This window comes from Cheilinus undulatus, linkage group 9, assembly GCF_018320785.1.
Source record: "Cheilinus undulatus linkage group 9, ASM1832078v1, whole genome shotgun sequence".
Taxonomy (NCBI): Eukaryota; Metazoa; Chordata; class Actinopteri; order Labriformes; family Labridae; genus Cheilinus; species Cheilinus undulatus.
Genome location: NC_054873.1, coordinates 49,791,812 through 49,819,466, shown reverse-complemented (window position 1 = coordinate 49,819,466; position 27,655 = coordinate 49,791,812). Strand labels below are relative to the sequence as shown.

The window sequence follows — 27,655 nt, the reverse complement described above, 5'->3', positions numbered from 1 at the left end:
CAGCAAAGCTTTCAAACTTGTCTGTGTCCTGGGTGTTTATCAGCGCCTCCTTGGGCCACAGAGAACGCAGCTGCAACCATTGTTATGCTCAGTTAATTGGACCTTTGGGTACAAAAGGTTGAGAAATTCAAGACCAAATAGATAAATAAGCACAAGCATCGAATTCCCATGGCATAGCCCGGCGCTGGCTCCAATTTTCCCCGGCTCATTCAGGCCTACAGGCGGGCTTGACGGAAAGGCTGATTCATTAGAGTGCTTCAGGACGCTTCTATCAGCCTGTGGACTCAATCACACACCTAGCCCTCCGCGACTTTGTAAACTATCAGCAACAGTCTGTCACAGCCTATTCTGCGACATATAAATTGTTGTTTAAAGTGATGTTTTGTGACTGGGAGCAAAACAGCTCCTGGTTAATCAATAGCACAAAATCAATCCGGCTCTCTGGGGAAATGGCACAGAGAGGCGATCCAGCATGCAAAGGTGCAGCTGAAACAAAAGTTTCAAAGTGGCAGGTGTGGAGGGGAAATAAACCGCTCCTCTGTTCATTACAAATCATTACACATTTAGGCAATCGCAGCAAACACAGCAGCAGAAAATTCAATTACATCTACAAAACCCTCAAACTTCAACCCAAAGCTGGCGCCGGTGAGTCGTGGATTATATTAAATAAAAGAAAACCTTCTCAGTGGGTGATAAGCTCTTCGTACAATGTGCGAGTAAGGCTCATTTATCACACAGGTAGACACCAGGTATGCTCTCAGGCTTTCTGTGAGTTTGTGCTGCTGGAGGTCAGCGAGACATTTAGCTGACAGCGGCTGCCTCCGTGCACAGCCTGGAGTTGACAATGTCTGTGGTAATGGGCATCAATAATGCAGACCCTCGGCCAGATAAAAACTCCCTGTCGCCACCAGTGTCCTCACAGCACTGCGACATATGCAGCACTCACGCCTCCCACTGCACCTCGCACAGCAAACTCCTGTAATTTATGTGTTTCCCGCGCGCAGAGGTGTTGCTCTAATGAGATATGCATCGCTGGTGTAAACAGAATGACATATGCATACTCGCTGATTCCACGTCTGCCAATCTATAATTACATTTTTGGCAACTGAGGGCGACTCATCCTGCTCTGACATCAGCAGACAGACAAATCTTCCCTTCCTCCCTCTGCTAGTTGTTCTCAAAGTTCACATCCACCACTTTCTACTAGTTCGAACTCCGCTTCTGTCGTTGGCATTAAAAGTTTTCAATGTCATGATGACTGATACCACTGAAAAAAATGGACCTAAAATATCTTCTCCATATTTCTTAGATGAATGGCAAGACATGAGTCACTCTCTGATTCTGATGATTTAAAAACTTTGATATGATTCTATTAAAATTCAACCAAGTTCAAACCTGAGAAAGAAGAAAGAAGCCCTAGACACACGGTGACACCCACCAAAATGATCACATCTTCATTATTTTAATGATCGATCAGATTAAAAGCTACAGAAACTTTGTCATCTCTTAGTCAGATTTCAAACTTAAAAAGAGAGGGAGAGTTCTTTAAATTGCACAAATACTTTAGCAACATTTCGAAAACCCAAACTAACGACTATTTTCATCATCAATTAATCTGCAGAACTATTCTGTTAATGAATGAAGATACAGTATGTAGGATTTCTGCACTAAAAAATCTTTAAAAGTCCATTCCTATGATAAAGTACGTCTTTCTACAGTATCTCAAACATTTCCTAAAACTTTCAGAGAGAAATTATTTTTTCATAATTGTAATGGTACTTTTCTTTTTATAAAGACTGTTATAGGTTGCAGGTTCAATCGTTCAAACTCCCCCCTAACATGGAAACCCCCACCAATCTCAGAATGGAAACCCACTAGAACTTTAAAAATAAAACCTGATTAAACTTCTTTCAGGGGTCAGGGTAAGTGTGAGGATACCAAAAGTTGAAAACCTGATCTGCAGAACCTGATTACAAAACTTAAAATAAAGCTCATTTAACAGTCTGAGAAAAAAACTTGTTGTCCATGAAGACATTCTAACACAGCAAGCAAAGCTACCGTAGCTCAGTTAGCTACATAAGCTAAATAGGTAACAGTAAATATGTAGCTCACATAGCTGAAGCTCACAGAGCAGCTGCAAAAGCTACATAGATAACAGAGCTATGTATCCAATGTAGCTCACATAGCTAACATAGCTAAAGCTAAGCTCACAAAGCAGCTGCATAAGCTACATAGATAACAGAGCTATGTATCCAATGTAGCTCACATAGCTAACATAGCTAAAGCTAAGCTCACAAAGCAGCTGCATAAGCTACATAGATAACAGAGCTATGTATCCAATGTAGCTCACATAGCTAAAGCTAAGCTCACAAAGCAGCTGCATAAGCTACATAGATAACAGAGCTATGTATCAAATGTAGCTCACATAGCTAATATAGCTAAAGCTACGTTCACAAAGCAGCTACGTACGCTCTGTATCACTCTGTTATCTATATGTCAATCTAAGTTAGCTGCAGTGTTGTTTGCTAAAGCTAACTTGAGCCCTATTCAAAGGGCCATTTAATTTCATAACGATTATTAGCCTGTAATTTTTCCAATAATTGATTTTTCTGGTTAATTTTTTAAATTTCTTTTCTAACTAAGTTGCACACAGACGTCTCAGAGATGATAAAATAAAGTGAAATTAGGAATGATTTCAACAAAAGCACACTAAAAATATATAAATGTATTCTTTTCACCATGTTTGTCAAACATACATTTATACATGCAATCAAGCAGCCTTTGACAGACCTACATGAGGGAAAACCCCGCCCTACAGGCCTTTATCTCCGTCTGATTGGCTAAGCCATCGTTAGCTCGTTAATGCTTCCTGTCAGGGCGGCCCTCATGCACTGAGGCACACACAAACACAAACAGACAAAAAACAATGGCTCCTCTCACCCTGGGCCTGCAGTCACACATCTCTCCTCTTTGTTGTTCAAACTGTGACGGTCGTAGAAGACGCAGCGGGGGAGACATCATGGCCGTTAAATGTCTGAAGGCCCACCACTACGGTTTTCATCAGGTCAGGTGAAAGTAAAGTTTATCAGCCGTCAGCGGGTGACACCAACATGGAGCAGAACAACAAATCTATAAAACACATTTGTTTCTAACACTTTCCATCTTTGATCGTTAATAATACTGTCAAGTGATTTAAAAAACATATTCTTTTGAGCTTTTTACAAGGTCTTGATTTAGCGACAGTCTGCATCGCTATAGATGAATCAGTATTTGGATATAACGTGATTTAGCATCCCTGCATGTGGCTCAGAGTGCTTCTGTGTGTGCGCATAGGTGTACGCTGAGGACATGGGCAGAGGAGGAGAGAGAGGAGCTCTGTCTTATTAATCATTACTGCATGGTGCTTATTCTCAGGATGAAAAAAACAAATAAGAAGAGCATAATATTTAGCTAAGTTTTCAATGCTACGGTGAGGAAAACAGCGGCTAATGTCAGTCTAACTGATGTGTGGTACATCTTTTAATCAGTCTGGCTCAGTGGGTAGAGCAGCGTCCTAGAATCCCACTGGTCATGGGATCGACTCCTGGTCTCAGTACTGGTTGGTGCATGTCTTTCCTCACTATCTCTTATCAGCTTTCCAAACTAAAAAAACTCTGATATTTGGTTTAGCTTTGATTACACTGGCTGTGGCATCGTTTCCATGAGCTTCTGCAATGTCACAACATTTATTTCCATCCAGAGTCACATTAATTTTTTGCTAAGATCTCGTGTTGATGGGGGAGGTTGGACCACTGTGCAAAGTCTTCTCCAGCACATCCCAAAGATTCTCAGTGGGGTTCAGGTCTGGACTCTGAGGTGGCCAATCCATGTGTGAAAACCACTCTTTCACAGTCTGAGCCGGATGAATCCTGGCGTCGTCATCTTGGAATACAGGGAAGAAAAATGCCACTGATGGAATAACCTGGCTGACCTCAGCTGACCTCATTCTTTAGGCTCATAACGTTGCTGAACCTCGACCTGACTGACTGTAGCAACACCAGATCATAGCTCCGCCCCCACAGGCTGGTACGGTAGGCACTAGGCATGATGGGAGCATCACTTCACCCTCCTCTCCTCTTACCCTGATGCTCCAGTCAATCTGGAACAGGGTCAGTCTGGACTTATCGGACCACATGAACCTTCTTCGTTTGCTCCAGAGTCCAATCTCGATGCTCCCAAGCAAAATAAAGCCTTGTTTTCCAACTAGCCTCACTGATAAGTGCTTTTCCTTAAGGCTACACTGCTGTTTAGTAGAGATGGGAATTTCAGCTCTTTTCAGTGATCCGGATCATGTGGTTCGTCTCAGCAAGAAGAGTCGGCTCTTTCTGCTCCCAAATGGCTCTTCATTCAGGAACCGGTTATGTTCGTTTAACCCGACAGATTTAGCAGTATCATGACCTCTGACTGATATTTGTGCTGGTATGTTAGTCCAACTGTGCTCAGATTTTTGAACTGAAGAAAATATAATGCTATTATTTTTTTTAAATAAACTGCCCCCCCCCCCCAAACACCTTGTAGTTAAAATGAAATCTGCTCACTCGGCTGTTTGACACTCCTGATGTAAAACATTAATGTTATATCATCAAGCTTGTGTTCTCTAATGCAGGGGTTCTCAACGTTGGGTTCAGGACCCCATTTCTCCAGATGCCTTAAAAAAACAAAGAATATTTTAAAAATTACACTGTTGGCTCTTACACCAGTTTTGCCAATTTTAACACATTTTTGCCACTAAAAACCAATTTTTTTGTCAATATTAAACCCTTTCCACCACTTTTTTCTGCCTGTTTTTGCCACATCTAAACCAAATCTTGTCACTCTCAGCCTATTGTTGGCTCTGTCGACTCATTATTGCCACAATTAACCCCTCTTTACCTCTTTTTACGCCACATTTCAAAGTTTGATATGCTCATTTTTGCCAGTTTAACCCATTTCTGCCTATTTCTGCTTCAGCTAACCCTTTCTAGACAGTTGATATCAATTTTTCATCCCATTTCACCAAATTTCCACCTAGTTTTGCAACTTTTAACATCATTTCAGACACTTTTTAATCCCCTTTTACCACCATATATGCCCTTTTTTTGCCACTTTAACCAATTTTTGCTTTTTTTTGGTGATTTTTTTGTCGCTTACAGTGCTTAACAAATGTATTAGACCGCCCTAACCCTAACCAAAGTAAGGTTTATGCCACAGCTGCCCTAAATTAACAGCATTGGTAATTACCAAAATCATTTTTTTATGTTTCTGCAATGGTTAATACACCAATATGTAGAAGCTCTTTAACCCAAATGATATTTTTAATGCTAAAATATAATTATTATTGTTATCCATGAATTTTCAAATTTACTGATTTACAAAAAACCTGAAAAAATAGTAAAACACATTAATATTTCTTGATTAATATGTCAAATTATAGTTATTTACTGTCATTCCTGAAGAGAAAAATGAGTTTTAGTGGTTGAATGTTATGCTTGATTCATTTGACTTCTCAGAGAAGCCCAGTGAGCTGGCTCAAATTTGGGTGAATTCAGTTTGAAATTCCTCATTCCTGTTCAAAATGGTAAAACGAGGAGAGCTGACTGAAAATGAAAGAGTCCGCATTAAAGCACTTCATGATGCTGGATGGTCTCTGAGACAAATATGACAGGTGGTCTATTTGGCATTTCTAACCCATTTCTGCTACTTTTAAAATCCAATCTCACCACCTTTCCCACCATTTTTTGCCATTATTCACCAATTTTAGCTACTTTTAACCCATTTTTTTTCTGTTTTTAACAAAAGGCTTTACAGTTTTAAAAGAGGGCTACTTACTACACAAATGAATTTCACCGGTATTTGTTTCTTTGATAAGAGTGGTTATGATTCAGGCTAAATATAAAATACCACAGCTTAACTTCACAATGGAGCATGATTTTGTTGGCCTCCAGTTTGGCTGGGAAAGCTCTCCCATTTTTCCCTAATGGACGGCCTTGTCTCCACATGATCTAGAATGATCATGGCTGTTTTCAACCACCTTCAGGTACAGTGGGGGTCCCCGGTCTCTGGCACCTTTATTTTGGGGGTCGTGGGCTGAAAAGGTTGAGAACCCCTGCTCTAATGCGAGACGTGTCCATGGAAGTGTATGTGGAAAAGATCATCCCTGATAATCAATCACATAACACACAAACACATACAAATAAATAGTAAAAGTAATAGTTATAATGACTTAAGATGGCTCTCAAACAGGATCCGGCTCTTCTCATTCACATAAAAGAGTTGGATCCTTGAACCGGGTCATTCATGAATGACCCATCACTACCATTTAGTCCCAGTCTTTTGAGTTTCCTTCATGTTGTGCGTGTGGAAATGCACTTACTTTCACTATTAAACACAGCTGTGGGTTCTACTGTTGTTTTTTACGATGTGATTTCACTAAACATTTGAGTGATTACTGATCACGATCATTCAAGGTTTTTTTCCGACCACATTTCTCCCTCAAAGATGATACTTCCCTACTATCCTTCCAGTTTTTAAAAATGTGTTGGACAGTTCTTAACCCAGTTTTAGCAGTTTCATCAACATCTTTTTCCACGACCACAGGATGTGTCTACACATCCAGAATGGGAAACGTGGAATGAGGAATTCCACTCCTGTTGCCTTATCATCTCCCTCTTTCCTTGATCCTCACCCTTCTCTGCAACCAGGAGTAAAATAGGAGCAACAAGGGGGTAAAACATGACCCTGTTCCTCTCTCACATGCTTTCAGGATGCTATAATAGGAATCTAATCTAGACGATTTTGTTGTTGACACTCATTTTTAGTTAGGACACGGTGTTAGGGTTTCCCATGATCCTCTTCAGTTGTACCCAAGGTTGCCAATGTATTTGAGCAATTCAGACAGTGCTCTCTCATTTCTGGTGAAAATAAGACAGAAAATGAGATTTTAAGTGTCCGAGTCCTCCTTTCAGTAATATACTGGAGATTTAAAATCACATGGGGTTTCAGAGGATCGAGCATGCTGACAGCCTAAATGGACAGAAATGTTTTTACCACAGAATGAAGACGTTTGCCCGCAGGTTGTGATCATCTAAGCACTACACTACCAAGTACTGGCTGTCTCAGACTTGTGTTCCTGTTAAATCGGTTTATTTCTGAAGCATCTGTACTGATAAAACTGATACTGTCGGCAGGTTTTATTTGAAAATACACAGACGTATCTTAAAGATTTGATCCCAGCCGTGATGAGCGGCCACAACACTCTCTGGACAGCAGACAAAGGGCAGCATCCGTCGTCTGTTTGTTTCCCAGATAATCTTTCTATCTCTGTTCTCTCTCTTTATGCCGCTCCAAAGGCCAAGGCGTACTTTTCTCCCCGTCTACACTCCATTTGCCCTCCAACAATCTCCAGACAAACACTAGCACACACTGCCCTTTTTGCTGCTGTACTGTACTATGTTTTTCTCTCCACTCCCCACAACAGGCTGCAGAACATGCACACCTCATTCCCCTCCTGCCAGCCCAGCACTCTCTCTCTCTGCCCTCTAAACATCTGACAATTATGTTTCACCAAGCCGACCTCGTCGGCACTATACAACTCCCTGCCTGTGATCCGGCCGCCCTTCCTTATCTTCTGAGAGGCTTACAGCCACAGAGGAAAAAACAATCTGGCACAGGCGTACATTTACACACTCGCTCTCATTTTTCAGCCTCCAACTTTGTCTCAGTCTAACTCGTGTTCCTAAACTTCGCCTTACTTAACCTTCCTGACCTTACAGCCACGCTCTGTGACCGCTCTCCAGTGTTACGCCCCATCCTGACCTCTCTGTGCTCCGGATAGCATCTCGCCAGCCGTCTATTTATAGAGCGCCGCTCGTACACAGGCGTTCAAAGAGCCTCCGTTCCAAACATTAGTATTATCCAGAGCCTTAAAAGGCATCACAAAGAGTGAATGAAATTAAAATATAAGGCGGTCTTCTGCCTCAGCGATTTATAGAAATGTCAGAGACTTAAAGTACAGCGGTGGGTCAGGATGAGGGCCTGGGGTCGTCTTTGACCGTGCTACTGTGTCTGTGTCCATCAGTCTAATGAACACAGCCACGCAGCCGCCACACGCATCACACCTGAGTCCAGGCTGAAGGTAAAGCTCCTGCTTTAGCTATGTTAGCTACATAGCTACATTTGATAAATAGCTCTGTTATCTACATAGCTTATGCAGCTACTTTGTGAGCTTAGATTTAGCTATGTTAGCTACATAGCTACATTAGACGCATAGCTCTGTTATCTATGTAGCTTATGCAGCTGCATGGTGAGCTTTAGCTGTAGCTATGAGAGCTACATTAGATACACAGCTCTGCTATCTATGTAGCTTCTTGATTTTTGTGTGGCTGATTAAACGGACGTTGAATTCTCCTTTTTTCTCAGAGTCTTTATTTGAGTCCTTTGTTTGGTTTAGTATAACATTCTGTTCCAAAGAAAGCTACTCTGCGGTTTAATAATGAAAGTGTGAGCCGCTTTCATTCGTGGATGAATTCCTCATAACGGGGGAGAAAAGCTGCTAAAAGTGGCCCTTCTGAGGTGGTTGTCGCTGCCTTTGAATGCAGCATGACAAATGAGCTGAATGACTGTGAATCCATGCAGACTGAGGTGTATCTAATAATGTTGATCTCATACTCAGTCAGAACAGTGGGGATTAAGATGCTTTCTTTTCTGTCTAAATGCACCTGTTAAGAATGCTCTGTTCTGTCTTTATTAGGCTTCGATTCGTTTCAGCGTGTCTAATCCTTTTAAATGTGTCATTCTGTATGAACCGTGATTTAAATAGCATAAATCAGCACACATGTCAGTGCCTTCTGCATGAAGAAACGGAAGATAAAGTGTTCTCAGCTTTCCTGCGTCTCCATCTCTCTCTCTCTCTCTCTCTCTCTCTCTGTTCTTAAGCCCATTTTTTGTGGAGGAAAAAAAAAATAAAACTGTGGCAAAAGCACTTCCCTTCCCTCCTACATGCTTTTAGAAACATGCTAGGACTGTAGAGAAGAAAAGGCTGCAGGGACAGAGCTTACGCACATCCATTTGATATCAGAGAGACCACAGAGCGGGAATCATGTGCTGCAGGCGTGTTGAAGCTTCGCCGTCAGAAGCAACAAATCAGAGAATCTGTGCTCGGGGCGATCTGGATAGTGAGAGGACAATCACGGCGTTTAGCACGTTCAGTGGCTTATGTGCGAAAACATTTACACAACCAGACGTGAATGAACGATTAAAACACAGCGAAATAAAAAAAAGACGAGCACCGAAGGGCATTTTCTGTTCCTAAATTGAATAGATGCGGACAGCTTTTTGTGAAATTGTTTTTTACTTAAACAAACAGCCCTACAGTCACAAATTACAAACAACAATGAGATAGGGTCTCCTCTCAATTCATTTCACATCACAAGGGGGAATATGCAAATATAATGGGGGGCACGGGGGGGCAAGTATGAAAGGGGAAATTGGATTAAAGAGAGCACGAGGCAAGATGCTGACTATGAGACAGGAAGAGAGAGGAGGGGAAGCTTTCCTGACAAAACAGGCTGAGAAGAGGTGATTACCACCAGCTGAATGCCACCCTGCCCACAGACACCTAAAGTGGAGGGAAAACCACTCCAACACCCCCCCATCCAACTCACAAAGGACTGCAGCACTCGTTCAATACTCCTCCGAACACGTCAAATACCATTAACAGATTCCTCCTCGGCTGCAGAGAAAAGGATTCTTCAGGCGGGACAAACCAAGGCAGAAATTCCCCACCAACCCAAATCTAAAGTGACGTCCTCTGTGGGCCAACAGAAATCCTTTACAGGAAGAGCTGCAGAGGTCCCTCACTCCCTCCCCTCCAAACAACACCACACCACCAGTTGGTGTGATTCATGAGTCATGGCCTACTTCCATTGCTTTTACCTTTTTTTCTCCTCTGCTGCTGGTTTGATACACACGCGCAATGTCAGAAAAATCTTTGTTTCCTCCAGGGCTTTTGGTTGTACTGAATCTAGTTTAGAAGGTAAATATTTCCCCAACATTATCAGGGGGATCTACACGAGGAGAAAGGAGGAACGCTACCGCAGGGACCAGAGCGGCCGACTTCTTCAGCAAACAAGGTGATAGTTCTGCAAATGGGATTCATTTTGCAGACATCGGCTCTAATGAGGAGCAACAAAACATCATTTTCCTGCGACGTCAGAGAAAGAAGGAGAAAAGTTTAATTTAAGGGAAAGAAATTAAGAGAAAATGTTTGTTTTTGTTGTTGCAGAAGAGAATCCGTTCTTAACTTTGGGTCCGTAATTACAAACTAAGTGGTGTCATGAATCACAGCAGCGTGATGAAGATGATGATGATGATGATGATGATGTGTAATATCTTTAAATGAATTCAGAGGAAAACAAAAGTGAAAGTCTTTCCACTCTGATGACTGTTTCACATGTCCGAGGCGTGGCATGGACACTATGTGGACAAAAGTATTTGGCCACACCTGTCAATTATTCCGGTCGGCTGTTAGTGGAAGAGTTTGGGACAGGGGTGTCAAACTCAAGGCCCGGGGGCCAAATCCGGCCCATGGTGCAGTTATACCCGGCCCACCAGATCCTATGATATTTTCATTTTAACTGGCCCACCAGTATGAGGACTGCAGATTTCCTCCAGTATAAGAATGTAAACTTAACCTTGATTTATAAAGAATTAGAAAAAGTAAACAGTAAAAAACTGGGGGAGGAAATTAGTGTTTTCTCTATATTTTCAATTTTGCATCTCACAGTTATGACTAGAGGTTATGGTTTTGACGTTTTATTTCATATTCTAACCTTTACATCTCATTACTTTGACTTTTATCTAATATTTTAACCTTTTAGATTCATAATTATAAACTTCAAATCCTATTTTGGTGTCAAACTCAAGGCCTGGGAGCCAAATCAGGCCTGCTATACCGTTATACCCGGCCTGCAAGATCAAATCAAATTTTTATTATTATAACTGGCACACAGGTATGAAGTCTGCAGATTTCCTAGAGAATGAAAGAGTAAACTTCAACTAGATGATTTAAAATATCATCGGTAAATCATAATGAGATGAAAAGTTAAGACTTAAAATGATTAGATTAAAAGTCAGGAAGATGGGAAAAGATATTGATTTGTATTTTTACTTTTTATTTCATATTCTAAACTTTTCATCTATTAATTTTTACTTTTATATCATTTTTTGACCTTTTGGATGCACAATTTGAAATTCTAAGTCATATTTTAAAACTCATGATTTTGGCTTTTTAATCCTGCATCTTAATCTTTAAATTTATGATTTTGATTTTTTAATCCCATATTCTGACCATTAAACTCATGATCATACATTTTTAATCCCATATTTAACCTTATCATATATTTGACCTCCCATATCTGGACCTGGACTCAGTATGAGTTTGACATCCCTGTTTTAAAGTCATGATTTTGAATTTTATCTCATCTTTTTACCTTAACAACTCATGATTTTAAATTTTATTTCATATTTTAACTTGTAAAACTCATTAATTTGACATTTTTTTCCTCATATTTTGACATTTTAAACTCATGATTCTGATGTTTGCCTCATTTTCTGACTGTTAAAAATCATGGTTTCAGTTTTCTATCTCATATTTTGCCTTTTAAAAACATTATTTTGACTTTAAATGTCATGTTCTTACCTTTCACAATTTTAAGTTTGACTTTTTATCTCAGATTTTGAGTTTTTAACTTTACTCAACTTAACTCATTGATCATCAGTGCCAAGCTTTTAACCCCCATAATTCATTGCTGGTGGAAACAAGGTTGACATTTTATGGTTAAATATCCGCGCTGTTAGGCCCTCAGGTTAGACCCGAGTTCAGAATCTGACCCCTGCTGTGGTTGAGTTTGACAACACAACCACGAAGCAGAGGACCATGGAAAATCACGGAGCGGGGTCAACGACTGCTAAGGATCATGGGTAAAAATCAGTGAGTTAATGCTTGTCAAATCTCATAAACCCATATTTTATTCAGAATAGAACAAAAACAACATATCAGATTTTAAACAGACATTTTGGCATTTCATGAAAATATTAGCTCATTTTGAATTTGATGACAGCAACATATCTCAAAAAAGTAGGGACAGGGCAACAAAAGGCTGGAAAAGTAAATGATAGTAATGAAAACCAGCTGGAGGAGCATTTTCAAAATAATTAGGTTGATGATCAACAGGTCAGAAACATGACTGAATATAAAAGGAGCATTTTAGAGAGGCGGAGTCTCTCAGAAATAAACTTTGAATCTCCCTCCATCTACAGTCCACAATGTCATCAACAGATTCAGAGAATGTGGAGAAATCTCTGAGAGCAAGGGGCAAGGCTGAAGGGGCCCTCAGGGGCCACTGCGTTAAAAACAGGCATGATTCTGTAGTGAAATCACTGCATGGGCTCAGGAACATTCCAGAAATCATCGTCTGTCAACACAGTTGGCCGTGCCATCCACTAATGACAGTTAAAGCTGGATCATGGAGAGAAGAAGCAATATGTGAACAGGATCCAGGAACACCATCGTCTTCTCTGGACCAAAGCTCATTTAACATGGACTGAGGAAACATGGAAAACTGTTCTGTGGTCAGAGGAAACCACAGACGCCGTGTCCTGTGGACCAAAGAGGAGAGGGAGCATCCAGCTTGTTCTCCTGGCTCAGCTCTAAAGCCTGCATCTCTGATGGTATGGGGTTGCATTAGTGCCTATGGCGTGGGCAGCTCTAACATCTGGAGAGGAACTATCAATGCTGGAAAGTAGAGAGAGGTTTTAGAGCAACATCTGCTCCCATCCAGACAACGTCTCTGTCAGAGAAGGCTGTGACTATTTCAGCAAGACTGTGCTAAACCACATACCACATCCATCACAACAGCATGGCTTCACAGGAGAAGAGTCCGGGTCCTGGACTGGCCTGCCTGCAGTCCAGACCTTTCACCAATAGAAAACATTTGGAGCACCAGAAAAGGAAGAAGACCCAGCTAGAATCCTACATCAGACAAGAATGGGACAATATTCCTCTCCCATCAACTGGTCTCCTCACCTCCCAGACGTTTACAGACTGCTGTTAAAACAAGAGGAGATGCTACACAACGGTAAACACGGCCCTGTCCCTACTGATGTGTTGCTGTCCCAACTATTTTGGAATTGCAGATATGTAGTTGGGTTGGGCCATGGGTACAGAGTCTTGTGCTGGATTTTAGATTTTCATGAACTGGAATCATCAAGTTCAAACAAAAATACAGGAAATATTTCAGTTTATTAGTAATGACACTTTTTTGACTTAAATTACAGGAAAAACAGTTTTCCACAGTTTTTTTTAGATCTGTTTCATGTGTAAACCTGTTTCTATTCATGCATAAATAACACACTAGCTTTTCTTACCAGATATGTTCAGACTTGTGAGACCTGACACTCCTTTTGGCACATTTTTAACCTTATTTCTCCACATTTTCCCAAACAAAAGCTCATAAAAGTCGTCAGACTGACTAAAAACAGCGCTCCGAGTTCAAACACGCCACATCCAGAGGGCACAGGAAGAGTTTTGTGGTAGGCATATTTCCTCTCAGGTAAGTGTTTGTGTGAGGATGGACCCCCGCTGAGAGTAATCCGGTTCTCCTGTTTCAGCCCTCTTTATCTGCAGCGTGCCAGAATAATTAATCTGAGATATCTGCGTGTCAAAGTCGACTTTTTAATCTCCATCAAACATCGGCTCCTCTGATGGCTCTAATCAGAACAGTGTTACCACAGCAAACGTATTAACATAAGAAAGCCTCGCATCGGTCTGATTAGCATTTCACGGCCAAATTAACCAGTTAATGATCACATTCACTGTACATCTGCATTCACCAGCTGATAACCACATCGCTTCATGCACACGCGGGCAAACATGGTTGTTAGTGGAGTCATGAAGGAGCAGAGAGACTGAAAATCTGTCACTCTGGCTTAAGATCACATTAGCTTTATTTTTATATTAATGATAAAATCTTTATTTTGTGATCAATAGAATCTAAAAAGTTTCAATAAAAGATCTTCAGTCAGATTTTAACCAAAAGCAAGAGAGAAAATGTTGCAGTCACAGTTAGTGAAATGAGGATCAGCTGAGGTCAGTGAATGTGTCTCCAGTGATTTTAGTACAAAGACACCTGTGTCTGGAAGTCACTGGTTCATCAGTATTCATGGCTACCATTACACCATGAAGACAAAAGAACACTCAAAGCAACTCAGAAAAAGTGTTATGGAAAAGTCTAAGTCAGAGGATGAAGACAGAAACATTTCCAAGTCTCTGAACCAGTGTTAATTTTGTTGACTAATTATTTTCATTATAGTTTTCGTTAATAGCCTTTTATCCCCTGACGAAAACTAGACCGTAACTAATAAAAACAAGTGCACATGGATAAAAACTAAAACGAAATTGACATTTTAGTCAACAAATAAAAACGAGACTTTATCCAATCAGACCTAATTTCGTCATGTAGAAAGTAGGGGCAAGTTAGGCATATATCCAATCACAGCTACGCTGACTGTGTGGAAAGGTGGGATGAGATACGGGGGAGATCCAATCACAACTGCTTTTGCTGTGTTGTGGCGGGGTACGTTGGGGAGAGATCCAATCAGTCGACTAAATTTACTGTAAATTTCGTCAACTAAAATGTTGGGAAGTTTCATCAACTAAAACTAGACTAAAACTAAAACAATTTAGATGACTAAATTATGATTAAAACTAAAAGATATTTTTGGCAAAAGACTCAAATTAAAACTAAATTAAAATGTGCTGTCAAAATTAACACTGCTCTGAACATCCTCCAGAGTTCAGTTAAATCCATCATGAAGAAATGAAGGAATATGTCACATGTGTAAATCTGTCTAGATCAGACCGTCCTCACTAACTGAGTGGGCGTGCAAGAAGGAGACTAGTGAGAGAGGCCACCAAGGCACCTGTGACTACTCTGAAGGAGCTCCAAGCTTCAGCAGATGAGATGGAGAAAAATGTTGAAGAAAACTCAGATTCAATCTGGACTAGAGTTCACCAGAAGGACTGTGGGAGACTCCATGGTCAAGAGGAAGAAAGTTCTTTGGTCTGAGGAGACCAAAATGGAGATTTTAGACACCAAACAAAACACCAAACACACCATCCCAACTGTAGAGCACGGTGGTGGCAGCATCATGCTGTGGGGATGCTTCTCAACAGCCGGCCCTGGAAGGCTTGTAAAGGTAGAGGGTAAAATGAACAATCTTCAGTCTGACAGAGAACTAAGGCTTTGGAAAAGATTTATTTTACAGTCAGAAAATCAGCCGAAGCATCCAGAGGAAGCTGCACAGAAATGGTTTAAAGACAACAAGGAGAATGTTCTGGAGTGGCCGAGTCAAAGCCCAGACCTCAATTCAGTAAAGAATAGAGGCTGGACTTGAAAAGGGTTGATCCCAGATCAACCTGACAGAGCTTGAGCTGTTTAACAAGAAGCATGGAGTAAAATCTCAGAGACCAGATGTTTGAGCCTGACTGAGACCGATCCACACAGACTCAGAGCTGAGACTGCAGACAAAGGAGCCTCTACTAAATACTGACTAGAAGGAGGGAATGTTTATGCAGTCACTTCTTGCACTAATTGTGACCCTTAATTAATCAGGATTAATGCACATCAGCACTATGAGTCAGATTAAACTGCTGCTCTTTGGCTGTTGGCTTAAAAACCTCGTCTGCTGCTGCAGGTCAGTCATCATCCTCCACTCATATCAGCCATTTTAATGTTCAAGGTCCGGTCAGTAAAATGACTATTAGGCAAGGGTTAATAAAGCATCCTCATCCATCCATCAGCTGTCCTACAGGGGGCTGCAGGGGCTGGGGTCAATCCCAGCTCTCATTGGGCGAGAGGTGGGGTACACTGAGGCTGGACAATCACCGGGCTGACAATCAGCCATCAACACTCACACTCACACCTTTGGGCAATTCAGAGCCACCAATTAAAACTAACGAGCACGTCTGTGGTCAGTGGGAGGAAGCTGGAGTGTCCAGAGAGAACCGAGGTGGAACTTGGACCAATGAAACAAAAAAATGCTCAATATTGGTGCCAATCTGACATTTTAAATATCTACCTAAACCTGCTGTAAACATCAGTCCATTCTGGCTGTAAATGTCAACCTAAATTTGTCGTACAAATCAGCCTGTATCAGTAGAAAATATTGCCCTGTAATGGCTGTAAATATTTTCCTACAATAGCTGTATATGTCATTCAATATCAGCAGTAAATATCTGGCCTCTTCTCTAAATATCAATTTGTATCAGCTGAAAATCTCATCCTATATTGGCATAAATCTTGGCCTATATCGTCTCTAAATATCAGTCTATATCAGCTGTAAATACAAGCCTTTATTGACTGTAGATATCAGCATATATCAGCAGTAAATCTTGGTCTTTATCTTCTGCAAATATTGTTATATATAAGGTGTGACTATTGGCCCATATCTGCTTTTAATTTCTGCCTTTTTCATCTCCAAACATTAACCTGTTTTGTTTGTAAATTTAGCTATATATCAGCTGTAACTATCAATCTATATCAGCTGTTAATATTGGCCCTATTGGCTGTAAATTTCAGTTTGTATTGGCTGTATTTATTGGTCTATATCTGCTGTAAATATATATGCTTTGTTGGCAGTAAATATCAGCCAATATCAGCTGTAATCTTGATCTGTATCTTCTGCAAATATTATTCTATATCAGCAGTGATTATTGGCCCATATCTGTTTTTAATTTCTGCCTTTTTCATCTGCTATTATTAGCCTATTTTGGTTGTAAATTTAACTCAATATTAGCTGTAAATACCAACCTTTATCAACTGTAAATACTGGCCTGTATCTTCTGCAAATATCTGGCTAAATCTCAGTATTAGTTCCAATCTGACATTTTTTTCCATTGTGTAAACCACACAGTCATCCACCAATTCATTGTTTTAGCATGCCTGTGTGAATCTACCTCCCTGTACTTGGCTTGATATGAAGACATTTTGCAGGGCTTTAACCTTGATTTTGGGACCAGGGTCCTCCCCATGAACTTTCTGGGTAATTGAGCTCTATTTTCAGACTTTTTTATTCATTCTTGGCCCCTCATTTACATTGCAAATACGAGTCATAACTACTGAAAGTCATTTAAGTCCTCATATTTGATGCAAACCTATATCGAAAATACTTAAAGCCTCATGGAAGCCGCAGGCAAGTGCCCACCATTGCCTAAAGCTAAAACCAGCCAGGTCTGGGTCACCTGCTTGGAGGACTACAGGCTCCATATAAGGGGCACAACATGATCACCGTTCCCTGTTTGGTGCAGATTAATGAGGTTTTTTTGTATTAATCAAGGATTCAGGATGCAAACAAAGATAAAACAGCAGAGAGATGAAACCACTGGGTAAACATGCACTCTTGAATATTCGTTAACTTATTTTATTTTCTGAAGTTCTGGCAGCTTCAATCGATGGAAATGCACGCTGCATTTCTTCTCATAAGGAGCAGGTCTAGTAATCGTGGTGTAAAAGTGTTGGAAGCAGCAGTTTTAGTGTTTTAGAAGAAAAGGACCAGAGGCAGGACTTTTCATCAGCGCTGGTGTCAGAATGAAAGTGACTCAGTGCACACGAGGTGCGGAGATAATGAAAGGAAGACTCGACAATAGAGCAGAATCCCCACAGAGCTTCTGCAGTAAAAGCTACCTGGAAAGGCACAGGTAGCTCTGGACCTTTTTACCTGTCTTTGAGAAGCACTATTCCTGCTCTGGGTCTGTGTTTGGAGCGGGGCTTGTCATGCTGTGTCATTGGATTGTGTGAGTGAGCTCTTTATTTTGTCGAGCGCTTGCATGTGAATAAATATTTGTAAGGTAAACAGAGATTCCGCTTTGAACTGCAGGTAGACTGCTGCCTGGCTGACAGAGCTTTCTCTTTGACATTCAGCAGGTGACTGTCAGCTCGGCGGACAGCTCCGTGCAACCGAGAGTTCACGGTGCGGAGATAAGTTAAGACGATGAAACGCATGGGGCCTTATTAGAAGGGTTGTTTTTGTACCTGGGGTCAGTTTCAGTCCGACCACACAGTCTCACACATGCATACAAACAAACACCTCCAAAGACTCACATACAAAGCAGCTCACTCATCCGCCTCTCTCATGTGTGTGAGCTCACTCCTTTATCTGAGAGACAAACCAGGAATTCATTGTAACACCAAAGCAGACACACATCCAGACGTAGGAGGCAAATTCACGTGGGAGATTAGGTTAAATCTCTAAAAATAAAAAATAAAAAAACAGCAGAAATGGACTGTATGGGAGGATTGGGGATGAGATGAGCAGAAGAAAGGCCTGTCCTCCCCGCCGCCTGTCAGGATTCTGTCTGGAAATCTGCAGTTGCGGGATAAAGGACACGCCACGTCTTTGATCAGGAGAGGAGAGTTTTGCAGGTGAGAGGTAAAATGGAGGAAGGTATCTGAATATCTGACGGGGTAGAGCAGCTTATTTTTGTTATGCATCTGTGGGGAAAAAATAGGAGCCCGTCAGAATTCAGACTATTTTTGCTCTCCCTGAAAAACCTCCAGACACCCCTTAGCAAGAATGTGTCCCAATCAGGCATGCAATTACAATCCAGAGCATGCTGTGCAATGTAACAGCAGCAGGCAATTCAAATGAAAACAGCACACAGTGTTTCCTGCACACTGTGCAGCTCAATTACAAAGCAAATCATCTTGATTCTCTGTTTTTCTTTTGTTTTTGTTGCCATTTTTACAAGCTTGAAGTCGAACTTCTGCAGGAGTAAAACAAAAGTTGAGTAAGGGGTGTCTACAGCTGAGGAGAATCTGATTGGTCAGAACGTGCCTGTAGACCTTTTAAATGTGAAAGCACACATTCTGTCTCACCTGAGCGACCCACGTCTGCACGGCTGAGGGACCTTAGAAAGTGGATGCAGAAAGCCACCAACTGTCCACAACCTTTCTAGGATAATCTGAGTACTTCACATTTTTACAGGGAAAGTTTAGCAAGCTTAAATGTCAAGCTTAATGTTGAGAATTTCTGTCACTATTCATGATAAACTGGATTTAAAAATCAACCTAAACTGGCTGTAAATATCAGCCTATATCAGCTGTAAATATCAGTCTATATCAGCTGTAAATATCAGTCTATATCAGCTGTAAATATCAGTCTATATCAACTGTAAATATCAGTCTATATCAGCTGTAAATATCAGTCTATATCAGCTGTAAATATCAGTCTATATCAGCTGTAAATATCAGTCTATATCAGCTGTAAATATCAGTCTTTATCAGCTGTAAATATCACTCTATATCAACTGTAAATATCAGTCTATATCAACTGTAAATATCACTCTATATCAACTGTAAATATCAGCCTATATCAGCTGTAAATATCAGCCTATATCAGCTGTAAATATCAGTCTATATCAACTGTAAATATCAGTCTATATCAACTGTAAATATCAGTCTATATCAGCTGTAAATATCAGTCTATATCAGCTGTAAATATCAGCCTATATCAGCTGTAATTGTTGGCCAATATTGTCTGTAGATTTCAGCCTAATCAGCTGTAAATATGGGCCTGTATTGGCTGTTAATAGTGAGACAATTTGTAATGAATACTAACCCCTTACTGATTCCTATTCTCATTTATTATACAAGAGACACACCACATAATGAAACTATTTGTCTTCTAGACTCAGAATAACAATTTATCCTCTGATTGGACTCGATCTGTCTTTTTTCTCACTCATTAAGTCTGCATTAAGGTGACATTACAACCATATCACACATGCCCATTTCTAACACAGAGGGCTCAGAGCCTCAATCATACAGGAAATGAGAGAAACTCGGAACAAAACTTTGTTTTTGCTTCACATGGAAATGAACAGGAAGATCAAATGACAAAAACTGAACCAAGGCTGTTGTCAATCAGCAATAGAACGGAAAAACAAGTATGAGCAATGCAAAAAAAGCTGTAAATAACAATCAGGCTTACATATGCTTAGTTTTTAATCTCTTTAATTTACTGAGGCTGTAAATTAGAGCAAATGAGGAATTAAAATTTGGGTTCCTTCACATTTACATGAAAATAGCACCGCAACATCTGGGATTATATAAAAATAAATACGACAAACTGCTTCTACAAAACAACAACACTGCATTTAGAGGTTTATCTCTTATGTTGCAACAGAGATTAATTAAAAGTGCATGAGTTATTTTCAGAATTGCACTAAAAGTATTAATAATATCTATACCAAGATAGGCTGTGAGTCATGATTTAGAGAAAACAGACAAATGGGTGTAAAATTAGACATCTAACACCCCCTTATGGTTGGAATGGAGCGATCCTGGTTTCATAAGTGATGAGACTGGTCATGATGAGGCTCTTTCGAACGAATCGTCAAATATTTGACTGTTCGTGGGTCACCCCTACAAGTTACACAGACAAGTTTCACCTTTCCTCCGAGATAGCAGAGGTTGCCTGATTGTGGTGGTGCTACTTCAAATCCCCAGGACTGGAGAGTGAATGAGAGGAGGATTAGAGGGGTAATGCCAGTAGATGAGAGACAGAGAGAGAGAGGGTCGAAGTGGTTTGCCACTCTGCAAGGATTAGCTCTGAAAACAACTTCACACTTGCAAACTATGTCAATCAAGGACATAATTCAAGCAGCTCATAACGGTCCTTATACATAAACGCAGAAACTTCTCCCGGCTGCAAATGAGCTCATAATGTTCAATCAGCTGAGACATCTCATGCACATCAGGATAAACTGGAGGAGTTTTAAACAGCGCTAAAAAGAGGAGCATCTCCTGCCTGAGAGCTGCATTATTTCAGCCATGATATGTCGGACGGACACATGATAATGAGGCACCTGTAGAATGAGCCTGTGCTGCACGCGCTCTGACAGCTCTGGATGCATGAAGCTGTCGAGCCTGTTGAGGAGCTCCACTGATGAGAGCCGTGTCCAGATGGCAGCTCCGTTTTACCATGCAAAGTGGAGCATCCCATTAAAATAGAGCATCACAGTCACAAGGCCAGGGGGGCTGGGCGATATGGACCAAACATCACATCTACATGTTTCACAGCTGGTGGAATCAAAAAGGACAGAAACGTCATGATTGATGGCCGTATGTTTAACCATAAGAATGAGCGCCTAATTACACAACTATGCTGGCTACTTTTGGGAAAGTGAATGGAACTGTGAGGAGAGAGGCAAACTCCTGCAAACTGTCTAAAATGGACAAAAACTTCAGTAAATTAAACAACTGTAAACACTGAAACATCAGCAAGTCAAATCCCAGATGGATGGAGTGTAATAAAGCACACTGAAACTGGACTGTGATAATGGTACAGGTCTGTTTTTCAGGGTCTGGTCCTTATCTCCAGAGAAGGCCGATCTTAATGCTTCAGGACAATGCTACGCTTCCAACTGTGTGGCAACAGGTCGGGGAAGGGCCTTTTCTATTCCAGCATGACTGTGGCCCAGAGCAAGAGCCATCAGCCCTTTCTCCCAGTAGTGAAGAATCCTTTAAAAACATTCCTGAATCCAGACGGTGATCCGGATCACTCCCAAAATCTAATTTGCCGATTACTCTCCCCGGTGGGGTGGAGACACGGTGAGGCAAAGCATTGGCTTCCCTACGTGTGGACTGTCATGGTGGACCCATGGTCTCACTGGACGACTTACAGTCATGTCAGAGGGTGAATATTCCTCTATTCCTCCCAGCATTGAGAGTATTCTCGCTACAATTCGCTGTCTTTCTCTCTGTTATGCTCCAACTCGTCTCCTCCACCAGGCCTGCGTCTTTCAAACTCTGTAAACTCCAAAACTTTGAATAGAAACATCCAAAATGCTGCTGGGATTGACGTTACTCATGTCCACCATCTCCTGGTGTAAAGTGGTAACAGCGCAGACCTCCGCCATTAGCCCTACCTCCCAATAATAAAGAATCCTTCAAAAAAATTCCTGGATCCAGACAGTGATCCAGATCAGTCCCAAAATTTAATCAGTTCTTCCTTATGCCATTTCTGACATTCTTGAAAATTGCATGAAAATCCATCCACAACTTTTTGAGTTATGTTGCTAACAAACTAACAAACCCACCTGATCACATGACCTCCTTGGTGGAGGTAATGAAGGACATTTTGTCTCCATTTTTATTTTATTTTAGTTAGTTTTGTAGGTGCACTATACAGTTTTAGTTAGTTTCAGTTTTTTTTTTTTTTGGTAAAGCTTAGTTTTAATTTAGTTTCAGTTGACTATAATGGTTTTTGAATTTTAGTTTGAGTTATTTAGTTTTAGTGAACTATAATAACCTCGGCCCGGAGCACAAAGAAGGACTAGAAAGACATGGTTTGATGAGTTCACGCAGAGTCCTGATCTCAACCCCATCCAGCACCTTTGGGATGAACTGGATCAGAGATCGTGAGCCAGGCCTTCTGGTCCAACATCAGAGTCTGACCTCATAAATGCTCTACAGAATGAACGGACACACATTCCCACAGAAACACTCCAGAATCTTGTGGAGGCTGTCAGAGCTGCAAAAGGCACCAACTCCATATCAAAGTACATGGATTTGTTTATACTGTCACTACAGTCCCTGTTGGTGTAATGGGCAGGTGGCTGAATACTTTTGTCCATATAGACAGATATATTTATAAATCAACAGATATGCTAAGACTGCACAGACCTGTTCCTGGAATCAGTTTCTTATTATTCAAAGGCAGCTTTTATGGTGCTTCCCTGAGACAATCATGACAAGACGTTTGAAATAACAGAAAAAATAATTCTCTCTTGAGGAAAAAAACCTCAGATCTCGCTGTAGCCCTTACAGCACGTTTACAGTACGAGTGCAGAAACACAGTGAACTTCAGCTGAGGAAGATCCATCGATTCTGCTTCTAACGGCACAAACTTTGGTGTCATTTCTACTGATTTCTACAATAATAAAAACAGACAAGTATCTGATTTAGAACCACATATGAATCTGATATGAAAATATCAGATCCTGTGTGACTTGTACTCTTCATCCTCTCAGAAAAAATCAGATGTCGGTCACAAATGAGCAGAAAAAAAGAGACGTGGGTCATTTTTAACTGTGTGGATGTGGACTACATTAATGCAGTAACTGCAGATCTTTACCATACAGTTAATCTTCACAGCCCTAAAATTAAATAACTTCATATTCAGACTAAACATTTCACACTTTTTCTTAGATATGGGGCGTCCATTTTTTATAACTGCTCTTATTCTCATGCTTTATTACCCCTTACAGCATTTAACGTTTTACTTTTATCCCCTTATTTCCTTTTCAATCCATCACAAATTCCTTTTTCCATTTTTTTCAGTCTACCTGGAAGTCCTTACTTTCTTTCAAAATAAAAGCAGGCCTGTGTCCCAGCAGGAAGTCAGCTAGCCTTAGTCCAGGGGTGTCAAACTCAATCACAGCAGGGGCCGGATTCTGGATTTAGGTCTAACCTGAGGGCCGAACAGGGTCACCTTTTTAACCAGAACCTGTCATCATCATGTCATCAGTAATGAATTATGGGAAAAATTCTGAGATTTAAAAAAGTCTAAATGGTCATTTTGAAGGCTCAAAATCTGAGATAAGAAGTCAAACTTTTAAGATCAAAAGCTCAGAACATGAAATTTAAAGTCTTTAAAAGGAAATTACACGAGAAAAATTCAGAATCACAAAGTTTTAAAAGTCCGAATATGAGAAAGAATTAAAAATAATACGCTGAAACTTCAAAATGAGATTTAAAAAGTCAAAATCATGAGTTTAAAGTTATCTCAAATATGAGATAGATCAAGTAAAAAGTTTTAAACGTCAAAATATGAGATAAAACTGCAAATCATGAGTTTTACCAGTCAAAATATGAGATAAAATTCAAAATAATACATTTTAAACTTCAAAATATGAGATAAAATGTCAAAATCATGAGTTTTACCAGTCAAAATATGAGATAAAATTCAAAATAATACATTTTAAACTTCAAAATATGAGATAAAATGTCAAAATCATGAGTTTATCAGTCAAAATATGAGATAAAATTTGAAATAATAAGTTTTAAAGGTCAAAATATGAGATAAAAATCAAAATAATAAACTTTAAAGGTCAGAATATGAGATAAAACTGGAAATCATGAGTTTTATCAGTCAAAATATGATTAAGAAATTCAAAATCATGAGTTTGATCTCACAATATGAGATCAAATCAGAGTTTTATCCATCAAAATATAAATTCAAAATAATGCATTTCAAACTCCAAAATATGAGAAAAAATGTTAAAATCATGAGTCTTAAAGGTCAAAATATTACATTAATTACATTCATAATATTTATAGTATATATAATAAAGGCTAGTAATAATTCTGTCAGAGTTACTGAAGAAATCTGCAGACCTCATACTAGTGAGCCAGTTATAATAAAAATATTAGCGGTCTTGCAGGCCGGGTAGAACTGTACCATGGGCCGGATTTGGCCCCCGGGCCTTGGGTTTGACACCCCTGCCTTAATCAGACAGTAGAAAAAATCCAAAATGAGACAAAAACCATTTTAAATGCAAGATAAAGGAATTTTAAATGTGTTAAAAGAGATGCGATTAATCTTGAGATTAACTGATTAAAAGTGTAACTGACAGCCGTGTTTACTAACATATCTCTGTTTTCTTGGAGTAAACTTTTACCTGAGCGTCAGTCTGACATGGATTGTTCTTTATAAACCTCAGTGATCTAACTTTATGGTCTTATCATGTCTGACGTGATAAAAAAGGAACCCTTAAAAGTGTCGGTATGGCCCAGCCCTAGTCCAGATGGCAGCTGGAGTCACCATGGTGAATGGTGGAGTGATGTGGAGTGATGTGGAGTCCCATGTTAATAGGGCATCACCATCACAGAGTAAGTAATGCCCGGGAGCTATGAGAGGGGTTCATGACCCCGCTTAAATGCGGATTAATGGAGGAACACGGCACACACCTCGTTTGTCCTGGATCTTCACCGTGAGCTCCAGGACGGGCTCCGTCTCTCGGTCCAGCCTCCTGCCGATCGTCACATCTCCACTCTCTCGCCCCACGCTGACCGGGGAGCTCTCGGGCTCGGGGGAAATGAGCTCGTAGGCGGCTGCCTGGAACCTGCTGGGACTCAGGCTGGTTATGACCGAGCCCACGCCGGCATCCTCGGACACGTTGAGAGAAAGCACCGTGCCAGGGTCCAGCAACGCCCGGGGCGAGCGCCCTGCCCGAGCTGACCCAGGACGCGTCTCCCACCTCTGTGGGGACACGGTGACCAGTACGGCCTTACTGGTGAGGGGGGGCCAGCCGTGGTCTCTGGCATACACAGAGAACGAGACCTCAGAGGGGAGCCCCAGGATGGAGTCGACCAGCAGAACTTCTCCGGTTTTGGGCACCACGTAGAAGCTTCCGTTCTTGGGGACGCAGACGTAGGTGAGCTCTGCGTTGTTCCCACTGTCAGCATCCACAGCCTCCAGCCTGTAAACCACACTCCTGAGAGCTGTCGTGTCATCTAAACTTATGTGCACGCTGTCTGCACTGCGTAAAGCGGGCTCGTGGTCATTGGTGTCCAAAACGTCCACTTTTATCGACGCGACCTCGAAGACGACGGACTCCGACACGCAGCTCTGACAGCAGGCTGCCAGACTCAGCGTGTACTCTGCCCGAGCCTCCCTGTCCAAAACCCTGCAAGTTTTCAGCAGAATATTCCCCTTCTTGTGGTGGGAGAACGCGTGGAAATCCTCGCTGCCGTTCCCGTGCAGTCTGAAGTGCATCCCGGAGAACGGGCACCATTTTTGCGCGTCGATGCGCCTCAGCGGAATGCTCAGTCCGTTCACTTTGGAAGCCGACGGAGAGTTCTCAAAAACATGCCCGTGAAAGAAAGGCAGACGGCCCAGGCTCTGGTATCCGGCGGCAGCAGGCGGGAGAAGGCAGAGAAAGACACAAACCCAAATCATGTTGGTGGAAGTTCAGCACCTCTACGCGCCTCGGAGAAAATCAATCAGAAAGAAAAGAGAAACACTTCCCCGTCATAGTTCTCCACGATCTGATCCTCCAGGAGAGCCCTGTGAACTTAACGCCTCCTCATCCTCACACATCCGTCTCCTGGCTCCGCGCGGCGCTGCAGGCAGCTGCCTCTGATCGTAGCCCAGCGTTCAGCACCACAGCGCCGGACAGCGCCAAGCGCGGGGGCGTGGCGGCGCGCGGGGACGGAGCTCCTCGGTGAACCCCACCCAGCGTGATGGTCAGGAGGGTCCCCGCCTCAAAACCTGACCACGGTCGTCTCTCTGAGCCTGTGCGCACGCAGCTAGACTCTTCCTGCCAGCCTCCAAATCCGCTCTGAGCGTAAAGAAGTGTTGGAGAGGAAATCACTCAGGCTCCATCTGGCGGGAATCAAACCCCTCCATGCAGCAGACACAGCTGCCTTGCTCACGAGCATCCCTCTAAACTTTAGCTTACAGTTCCCACATCGCTCTGCATCCCTGCAGCCGCGTGCCCACACAATCATGCTGTCATATATGGCTCTAAGAAAGTGGGAACCTCTGGAAAATGGTTCAATATAAATGCAAATGATGGGATCTGGGCTGTTAAACTGTGTAAACATGATGATGTAAGACAGCCTGCTGCAGCTGATGTATGCAAAGCAGAGTTCACATGAACACCGTCACCCAGGTCGCTCCTCCTCTCTCTCCCACTCTGCCAGCATGCTGAGCACCCAGGGCGCGCTAAACCTAATCTGGAGGTGGCTTCTGTTAATTCCCGCTGCCTGCACACTTCCTACTCCTCTAAACTCTGGTATGTGTGGAGTCAGAGGATGTAGGGCTGGGCAGAGAGGCAGTTTATAACATTCATGTAGAAATCTATGTGTGGAGTCAGAGGATGTAGGGCTGGGCAGAGAGGCAGTTTATAACATTCATGTAGAAATCTATGTATGAGGCAAGAGGATTAGGGCCACTAAAAAAAGATACACATTATTCTAATTTTTATCAAATTCTAAAGAGATTTCTAAGATTAGATCCAGCATTTCATTTCTGAAGGCAAAATTCTGAGATTAGAGTCAAATCTCTGAAATTAATGACAGAATTTAGAGATCACAGTAAGAATTCTGAGATTAAAAACGAATTCTGAAAATAAAAAAATTCTTTGATTAAGAAAAAGAATTTTGAGCATAAAAAAGGATTCTGAGAATAAAATAATTCTGAGATTTAAAAAAGAATTCTGAGATTAGAACAAGAACTCTGAGAATAAAGTCAGTTTTTCATCTCAGAAGTACAAAAAGGTTGCATCTTTTTTCAGTTGCCCTGAGAAACAACAACTTTTTTCAAGGATTATTGAAACTAAAATCAAACATCAGATGATTTTGGTTCTTGTTTGACACCACAGGAACCAAAAATGAAGATCTGGATAAAGGATGGCTTTGATTTTTGCCTCTACTTTGTATGGAGTCATTATTGTTGCAAAAATCAAGCACATGAGCACATGTTTAGAATGTCTGTCTGCTCTCGTGTCTTTAGTTCTTGTGCTCTAAACATTCTCCTCTCATTCGGGTTGATTCAGTGTTTATTTGTTGTTGTT

At 41.3% G+C, this 27,655-nt stretch overlaps 1 protein-coding gene across 1 annotated transcript in view; it reads right to left on the bottom strand.

Annotated features, from left to right (window-relative positions):
* The window catches only part of LOC121514750 (neural-cadherin-like), a 244,359-nt gene extending 218,322 nt beyond the window's left edge, over positions 1-26,037 (bottom strand). Inside the window, exon 1 of the mRNA XM_041795036.1 lies at positions 25,047-26,037. Within this exon, the coding sequence (XP_041650970.1) occupies positions 25,047-26,037 (991 nt within the window). The remainder of the gene's footprint in view (positions 1-25,046) is intronic.
* Positions 26,038-27,655: the final 1,618 nt, after the last annotated feature.